General features: G+C 35.5%; 1 protein-coding gene across 2 annotated transcripts in view; it reads left to right on the plus strand.

Annotated features, from left to right (window-relative positions):
- dctn4 (dynactin 4) overlaps positions 1–10,000 on the plus strand; it is a 22,495-nt gene that overhangs the window by 536 nt on the left and 11,959 nt on the right. Inside the window, exons 2-7 of one of the 2 annotated variants that reach the window (XM_056472234.1) lie at positions 780–850; positions 2,197–2,375; positions 4,396–4,439; positions 4,524–4,631; positions 7,201–7,221; positions 9,789–9,862. In XM_056472234.1, the coding sequence (XP_056328209.1) occupies positions 780–850; positions 2,197–2,375; positions 4,396–4,439; positions 4,524–4,631; positions 7,201–7,221; positions 9,789–9,862 (497 nt within the window). The remainder of the gene's footprint in view (positions 1–779; positions 851–2,196; positions 2,376–4,395; positions 4,440–4,523; positions 4,632–7,200; positions 7,222–9,788; positions 9,863–10,000) is intronic. The other variant, XM_056472236.1, reaches the window with a different exon arrangement.

The following is a 10,000-nucleotide window of genomic DNA, read 5'->3' on the forward strand; positions in this document are numbered from 1 at the left end:
TATTTTGAGAGCATTAACATCACCACACCCTGTAATAACAAGATGGACTGTTATCATTAATACTTTCGTACTTAATATTGTCGTCTTGTTTTTTAAAGTCGCAATTTTAACTCTGGCATCATGATTGTTTCATTTAGTCATTCAGTTCGTTTTCCAGCATATATTATATACATATTTTGGTCACACTTTATATTAAGTGGCCTCAACTACTAAGTACTTGCATCAGAAAATAAATTCAATGAACTTACTGTGTTCATAATGTATTGTAGAACACGTCTGGTGCTCTTGAGGTGGGTTAGGGGGTATGGGTATGTTTAAGGGTAGGTTAAGATGTAAGGGATAGTCTTTAGTGTGATTATAAATGTAAAAACTAAAATTAATTTCAGGTGTAATTACATGCAGCTATTAAATCAAGCATTAGTACAATGTAAAAACACCTATTTACACCAGATGTACATTGTAATGGATTATTGATTTTATTATTGATTGTAAGTACAAATCAGTTAAGGCAGGGGTGCCCAAACTCAGTCCTGGAGGGCCGGTGTCCTGCAAAGTTTAGTTCCAACCCCAATCAGACACACCTGGGCTAGCTAATCAAGCTCTTACTAGGCTTTCTAGAAACATCTGTGCAGGTGTGTTGAGGTAAGTTGGAGCTAAAATATGCAGGACACCGGCCCTCCAGGACCGAGTTTGGGCACCAATGAGTTAAGGCAACTTAATATAAATTGGGATCAATTTGTTTTGTTCAAAAATACAGTTGCATGTTCTTTATGTTTTAGGTCGATTCCCATTTCTGTCCCAGCTGTCTGGAGAACATGCCATCAGCTGAGGCCAAACTCAAGAAGAACAGGTAAACCACTTCTGTGCAAAATATCTGACAGGCCTTTGAAAAGAAAACAGATAAATAAATATATATATATAAGTAAATAAGCTGAGTCTTACTGAGTTCTATTAATTTGATAGTTTATTTCACATTTCTTGTTTGTAAAGGCTAAATACAATTCAAAAGTGAACATAAATATTTTTTTGTACTGTTTTTATTTGTATTTTTTAAAGTTGTAAGAGCCTGGAGGTATTATAGACTTTGCAAATTCAGTTTGCAGATATTTGTGGGTACAGACATCCATTGTGTGCGTTCTTGCCAGTTTTTTTTCTGGCTTTTTAATATTGTCCATATCGATATCAGAATTATATCGTATCGACCGAAATAAAGAAATGTATTGTAATATACATTTTTGCCATATCGTCCAGCCCTAATGTTTGGAGTAGGGCTGAACAATATATCATTTGAGCATAACTATAGCAATGTGTGTATGCGCAATACTCACATAGCAGGATTAGATTATTTATTAAAGATTAAAATATGAAGATATTATTAAATATTATTCTTTTATACAATGATGACCATGTTATTTTACGTTTGATTGTTCAATTTCTATACTTGAATACTGCTAGACTCCCCTGTTTATTTAACTTTTTATGTAAAATGTTTGTGTTCATGTTTATATTTGCGTGTAATTTATTATATTTTATAATAAAAAGAAAAACTTTATCATTCCGGTCGATGTAAATGAATAAAAATCTTTCCAAATAGAGCTGTTCAAATCATCTGGTGAAATTATATTCATATCACAATATATATCTCAGCAAAACAAAATATCTCAATGTCAGATTTTCCCAATATCGTGCACTCTTGGTTTGGAGGTTTAACAAAGATTAAATGTTTTTAATTATTTATACGATTTATGAAAACTTTATTTGTCTAGTTTCTTGTCCAAATATCTACATTTTAAAGGGGAAAATAAATAATTTTACTCAGCCTATTTGCAGATAAAATAGCTTGTTTTAAGGAAGAACTCTTAATTTTGACATTTCTCTAAAATATTTAGTTGATCTGAGAATTTTTAGATATTTGCTCTAGAAACGAGACAAAATAAAGTAAGATAAGCATTTTTTGCGTATTCTCTACCTAAATACTGTTAGAGTCCCCCAAAACGGTCAAATAGTGCTAGTCAAATTTTGTAAAATGTATTCATATCACAATATATTTATCACAGACACATAAAATATTACAATATCAGATTTTTCCAGAATGCTGATGTCCAGCCCTCGTATCTGACTATAATGAGATTATACAGCATCAGATGGATTGTTGTTGTTTTTTCATCTAAATGCTTTCTGATGCACTGGTTTTAGATGTGCGAACTGCTTCGACTGCCCGTGCTGTATGCACACGCTCTCCACACGGGCCACCAACATCCCTGCACCACTGCCAGATGATCCCACTAAGACCACCATGAAGAAGGCCTACTACCTGGCCTGTGGATTCTGCCGCTGGACTTCGAGAGATGTAGGCATGGCTGACAAATCTGTGGGTGAGTTACAGCCTTTCACATTAGTTTGTCCTCTAATAGGGATATTTATTCATTCGTTCATTTTCCTTCGGCTTAGTCCCTTATTTATCAGGAGTCACCACAGCTGAATGAACCACCAACTATTCCAGCATATGTTTTGCACAGCCGATGCTCTTCCAGCTGCAACCCGGTACTGGGAAAAACCCATACACACTCACCTTCACACACACTATGGCCAATTTAGTTTATTCAAATCACCTATAGCGCATGTGTTTGGACTGGGGGAAACTGGAGCACCCAGAGGAAACACACGCCAACACTGGGAGAACATGCAAACTCATCACAGAAATGCCGACTGGCCCACTTGGGACTCAAACCAGCAATCTTGCTGTGAGGCGGCAGTGCTAACCACTGAGTCACAATACTGCCTCTAATAGGTATAGTTCAAGTGGTTCCTAAACCTTTATTAGTTTCTTAAATACCTCTTTTGCACATTATCTTGCATAATATTGTTCTGTCTTATGCAAAAGTAGTCTGTTTTAGGTTATATGTATAGTTTAGGTCAGTGTTTCCCAACCCTGTTCCTGAAGGCACACCAACAGTACACATTTTCAACCTCTCCCTAATCAAACACACCTGAATCAACTTATCATAACATCAGAAGAGACTCCAACACCTGAAGTTAATGGGTCAGAAAAGGGAGACATCCAAAATATGTACTGTTGGTGTGCCTCCAGGAACAGGGTTTGGAAACACTGGTTTAGGTATTTATAGTATGTGTATAGTTAGTATAGTTAGATTATGGTATGTTAGTTATTTATAGGTTTAAAATCGCTTTCATGTGCAGTTTTGTGTTCATATTTTGGATTATGCGTGTCTTGCGACATTTCCTTGTCCACACATGTAGAGGAATGACAATAAAGCTTTATTTGACTTGAACTTGATATGATGAAAAATGGTTAGAAAACAATGTGTTTGGTTTGGACATTTTAGTCTGCTTGCAGATCGTTTTTTTGGGATACATTTTGTTTTGATTTTTCCTCATATGAGGTCATACAAAATCATCTAGATGTCGTTTACAATAGAACAAATAGTAAACTCACTTACTGACCCCATGCTGCCCCCACCCCCCCAATGGTGCCAGGGGTCCATGCCATCTTACAAATAACATCGGAATAAAGACCAAAAAACTAAACAGAAATGGTGGAGAATAAATAAACAAAAACAAATCACAATAAATACAAGGTAGAGGTAATGTAATGTGTATTTATATAGTGCATTTGACACAGGACAGAGACGCCAGTGCGCTTACCACACACCAGCTGTTGGTGGATTGGAGAGACAGTGATAGAGCCAATTCGGTGGATGGGGTTAATTGAGAGGCCATAATGGTTAAGGGCCGATGGAGGGAAATTGGCCAGGACACCAGGGTTACGCCCCTACTTCTTACCAGAAGTGCCATGGGATTTTTAATGACCACAGAGAGTCAGGATCTCGCTTTAACTTGTCATCCGAAAGACGGCGCTCACTGACAGTATAGTGCTCTCTTCACTATACCGGGGCATTAGGACTCACACAGACCACAGGTTGAGCTCCCCCTGCTGGCCTCACTAACACCACTTACAACAGCAACCTAGTTTTCCCTTGTGGTCTCCCATCCAGATACTGACCAGAGTCAGCCCTGCTTAGCTTCAGTGTATAACCTGTCTTGAGCTGCAGGGTGATGTGTACAGTCTGCATTACACCAGAGTATGTCACCAGAGATTAGAATATTCAGGTTGTAGCACATTATTTTCTGCCATCTATGAAACTTTCGGTCAATTTCTTTAGAGCTGCTTTCCATGCCTCAAGAATTGAGGCCCTAGCTTTATTTATTCTGGCTGTTGAAAGTTCTAACATTATTATAGCATAAAACTGAATGTGCAGGAAGCCATTTTTGTGCAATTATCTTTTTAGCTGATGTCGGTCGTGCTCGCCAGATCTTTCTTTGCCGCTCTGTACTGTATGCAGATTCTAGTAAATCTTTGCTCTTGTATTTCAGCCAGTGGAGGATGGCAGGAACCTGAAAACCCTCATACTCAAAGGGTACATGTCAATCCAACGCTCCTCTTATTACATTAATATAACATCTCTCAATGAATTTTTCAAGTCATCATGATTTCTATTTAGATCAACAAGCTGATCGAGTATTATCAGCAGCTGGCCCAGAGAGAGAAGCTGGAGAGAGACAGGAAGAAGATGGCGAGACGACGGCCGTTCATGCCACAGGCGTTCTCGGTACACACACATAACACTGTGGCTAGAAACACCCTCCTAACCTAACATTTACTTTCTCTTTAGTAAGCACTAAACAGGTGTGGTTTTTCTTGTGCAGATTCTAAAGCTTGGCATAGTCTTAATAAATTTGCATAGCCTTGGCATTGTCCTAAAAATAATATAAAATGTATAGTGATGTCTACTGTTTTATATTGTATACGTTTTTAATTGTGTTATTAATTATATCGATTAGATCTGCACAAAACTTAAATTGTTAAAATAAGTGGTGAAGTGTACTAAATCTAGAATAGTGTGAAACGTGACTATTATATTCACTTTTATAATGCAAGTATATATGCATCAACTTTCAAAAGTTTAGGATTAGTTTGATTATTTATTTATTTATTTATTTTTTCTTTACATTATTTAAAAATTTGACACTGTTGCTCTCCAAGAATGTTAAACACATTACACTGATGATAAATTACAGTAAAGAGTAGTTTATGTAATTTAATGCAAAAACAAATAATAGATTTTAAATTTTAAGGTTAGAATCCTAAAACAGAACGTTTCCACAAATGTATTAAGGAAACTTTATTTTGAACACTGAAAGACCGTCAAATCATCATGTTTTGATTTCCATCACAATAATAATCTACATTTCAGGAATATTTCACTATTTAGCAATTGTTTTTATTGTGTACATGCAGCTTTCAGAAACACTAAAAAAGATCATTCTAAACCCAAACTTTTGAATGTGTTTTTTAAGCAATGATGTCTTTTAAATGATTAATTTCTAACCCTTTAAAGGGGACCTATTATGTGAAAATCACTTTTATAAAGGGGTTGTTTTGCAACAGTGTGTGAATATAACCAGCTCATAATGGTAAAATATATTAATTCTATTGTTTATAATCGCAGTTGATTTAAAAACACTTTGATTGACATTCTTCCTTTGTACATGTCATCAGAGGGGGAAAGCCCCGCCCACTAGTTACCACGTCTCCCTCATTAGCATAGGATGTTAGTCTTGTTTTTGAAACTGGCACTATTGGCCCGTTTTCACTGAGTGGTACGATAAGGTTTGGTACGGTACACTTTTATTTCCACTGTCAAAGGGTACCTAAAAGAGAACCGTACCACTTTTTTGGCACCCTTTTGAAAGGGTACCTAGCATGAGAAAAGGGCAACAAAAGGTGGAGCTACACGCGCAGCTGAACGCTGATTGGTTTCAGAGAATCATCACTCGCAGAAGCAGGAGTATGATTTTTTTTTTTACATTTTTAAATACACAGCCGAGACATTACACTGTAATAATATATACATATAATAACAAGCCATGGTCGACCCAAGCTCTAACAAACCTTGTCGTCGTTTTGATAAACAGCCACAAAGCGGAGAAAAACAAAATCTGCCATGTCCTGTTGTTGTTTTACGAGCCCGTCTAAGAGTGCGAGTGGTTTCAATTTCTCCTGAGAGCTCGCCGCATGTTTATATTTGAAAAATGAACTTCTTGAGCTTATATTAATAATCTGCGCGTGATCATTGAAGTACTTCTGACATCCGATCCTTTCAGAAAGGGACAAACGCGAGAGTGAAGCATGAAAAAACAAAGGAGAAGCCAGAAAAAAAACAGAGCAGCAAATGATGCTTCTGCAACCTAAAACATGAACAAACTGCCATGTTTAATTATGATCATCACCTTTTGGACTATTATGAACTGGGAATGACAGAATTGCTGTCTAACAGAGGATACATGTGCTGCTAAAGATTAAAGACACAGATGAGAGGTTTGCACTGACTGTGGGCTATATTTCATGTTGTTTTTGAACCCAAATAAGGACTAAATGTCTGCTGTGAGTAGTTTTTATTTGTTTATTTCATATAATCACAGACTTTACAGTAGGCTATATCGCATTGATCTGCAGTTATAATCAAATCATGTTCATAAAAAGGTTAGTAATGAACATTTCTACACAAGTATTGATGTGTATAAAGCATCTGTTTTGTGTGAAGTGCTTCTCATATGATATGTGAGCGACCCGTACGGCGTTACTGTGATATTTCCTTGAGTAAAAATGACGTCGTCTGAATCTTTCTGTCGTACACCACGCCCTCCAAAAGGGTACCCTTTTGGCAGTGTAAACGCAAGCCTGATAAAGTTGACCCATACCGTACCGTACAGGCATTTGTAGCTCCGCTCTCTTTTGCAAACAGCACAATCTCATTTGAATTTAAAGCGACAGTCACCAAAACTCCACAATTAGGATCAAAGCCTAAAAGGGTCAGTTTCAAAGAGTTATAGAACATTATTTGTGTTGTATTTTGAGCTAAAACTTCACACACTCTAGAGACATCAGAGACTTATTTTACATCTTGTGAAAAGGGGCATAATAGGTCTCTTTTAATACATGAATGGGAGTTAACGGCACTTTGAGCTGCATGTCTTGTTTACTAATGCAGTACTTGTTTTTGTGCTTCAGACTGCCACTTCAATGTTTGCTTGAATGCGTTTGTTTCACTTGATTCTGTCTCTCTTCTTTTCTTTGCTTGTGCACGCTGATATTTTTGGTTTTATACCCCTCTCCAGCAACACACTATTCACGTGGTGGTGAGTGGTATTTCTTTTTTCCCCCCACAGTACTCACAGAAACACTAAGAAGCTCTTTCTTCTCTCCCCAAATCCTTCGATCATTTTAGCATGTCTAATCTGTTACTAAATTACTTTCTGATCACATGAGCTTCACTTTTGCTACTTGGAATTTTCTGTACAATCAAATCCTTTGTATTTACCAGGCAATATCTTTAGAAGTGCTATCCTGTTTAGGCAGATAATTGTAGATTTAGTTTATTAAAGAAGCTTAAAGTTTAGCCAGAGACTGATTATATAGATTAGAACTAGAATATTAATTCTACGCTCATTTTTCCTCTGAATTAATCAATCAGTATGTAGGAACGAAAGCTTTTGGATATCATTTGTGCTTAAACTATGCTAACGCTACTAAATGTATATCACAGCAATGACACTGACTTTCTTCTATTAGTAATGAGCTGTTCCTTAAAGGGGTAGTTCACCCAAAAACGAACATTTGTTCAACATTTGCTCACACTGAAGTTGTTAAGGTTGTGTATTCATTTCTTTCTTCTGTTTAACATAAAACAAAACATTCTGCAGAATGCTGGAAGAAATAGCAGCTATGAACTTTCATAGTAGGAACAAAAATGCTTTTCGCTTGTCTTATTTCCAGTCCAAATATCAAACAATTCTTAAATCAAGAAGCTTTTCTAGACAAGCAAAATAACAATGATTTCTCCTAACAAATGAGTCAAAATAAAGTGTGCTTTTCCATTAAAAACAAACAAAATAATCTGCCAGCAATGTATGCAAACTAATATATGTTAGTAAATAAGTTTATTTTGCTTGCCCCATTAGCAGATTATATAGCTTGTTAAAAGCAGATTATTCGTTGGGTCCTAAAAAGTCTAATTGTATTAAATTCAAAACAAAATTTTAGGCCTTATAGTCTTAAATTCACTGAAATATTGTGTTGTAGGTCTTAAAGCATTTTAAACAGGTCTTAATTTTCGTCTCTTCAAGTAAAGCTACCCAATCGAACAGACACCCATCCAATCACCAATAATCCATCGTAATAAAATCAGGGAAAGAAAACTAAAAACAATTGCACATTTCCTCGTGATAATAACAGAGCAATATATTCCTTTAAGTTATCTTCAATTCATACAAAAACTATTTACAGAAATTAGGGGAGTAGACATTGATAGACATGAAACTTAAGGTTTTGTAACAGAAATGTGTTAGGTTGAATAGGAGTTATACTCAATCAATTTGGACCAAAAGCCAACAAATCTATAATTTTTGTTTATGTAATTGCCTCCACAATAAATATACTTTAACAATGTTAAACTTGACATTTAAAAAATATAAATATATTATGTTGAAAATAGTGTATACAACTAGAGTTTTCTTGTTTTGAGACATTAAAGTATGTGGCTAAAAAATAATTAGATTAGATTTGTTTGTTGTTGCATGCAAAAAAAAATCCATTGCCCCAACAGAGCCATTAGAAATAATCATTAGTGTATAAGCCCTGTATAAGTCTAAAGTTTCATTTATAATGGTGTTAAAAGGGCCTTAAAAGTCTTACATTTACTGAAATATTGTGTTGTAGGTCTTAAATCATTTTAAACAGGTGTTCATTTTCCTCTGTCCAAGTAAAGCTACCCAATCGGACCGACATCTGTCCAATCACCAACAATCCATCTTAATAAAATCAGGGAAAGAAAACTACAAACAATTACAGTTCCTCATGATAATAACAGAGCAATATATCGCTTTATCTTCCATTCATACAAAATTAATTACAGAAGTAAGGGGGAGTAGACATAATATTTCTAAATAGGCATAAATTTAAAGTTTTATAACAGAAATGCATTAGGGTAAATAGGAGTTATACTCAATTTGGACCAAAAGCCAACATACACGTCTTTGATTATTTATGTAATTGCCTCCAAAATATAAATAAAAAATATATATATATTATGTTACATATAGTGTATACAACTAGAACAGGGGTGTCGAACTCAATTTCTTGAGGGCCGCAGTCCAGCACAGTTTAGTTCCAGCCCTGCTTCAGCACACTTACCTGTAGGTTTCAAACAAAACTGAAAGACTTAATTAGGTTGATCAGCTGTGTTTAATTAGGGTTGGAACTAAACTGTGCAAGGCTGTGGCCCTCCAGGAATTGAGTTGACATCCCTGAACTAGAGTAAAAAAAAATTCATTGGCCAAACAAGGTCGGTAGAAATAATCATGTATAAGTCTAAAATTTCATTCATAATGGTGTTAAAAGGGTCTTAAAAAGTCACTTAATTTTGACATATTATTTCTGAAAACAAGACAATATATTTTGCTTGTCTATAAAATGCTTCTTGATTATGATTTTGTTTTAGATGTTTGTACTAGAAACAAAACGAAAAGCATTTTTTGTAGTGCAGTCAATGGCTGTTTTTCCAGCATTCTTCCGTTGCGTTCAACAGAATAAAGAAACTAAACAACAATTGAGTAAATGATTACAGAATTTTCATTATTTTGAGTGAACTATACCTTTAAACTTCAATTTGGCATCAACTAATGTGGTTTGTATTTACGTGTAAAAGGAAAAGTATGGACTAGGAACCAGACTACAGAGACAGAGATCTGGAGCCCCGATCAGTGCCCTCTATGGCCTTTCGTGAGTATCACACACTAAAACATCAATCTGGCATTCTACATCATGAGATAAGTGCCGCATCACATACAGCATTGTGCAAAAGTCTTTTTTACTCTGCAAAAGGTTTCAAGTTGGTTATTTCAATATTTTACAAACTAA

Source organism: Danio aesculapii, chromosome 14 (genome assembly GCF_903798145.1).
Source record: "Danio aesculapii chromosome 14, fDanAes4.1, whole genome shotgun sequence".
NCBI lineage: Eukaryota > Metazoa > Chordata > Actinopteri > Cypriniformes > Danionidae > Danio > Danio aesculapii.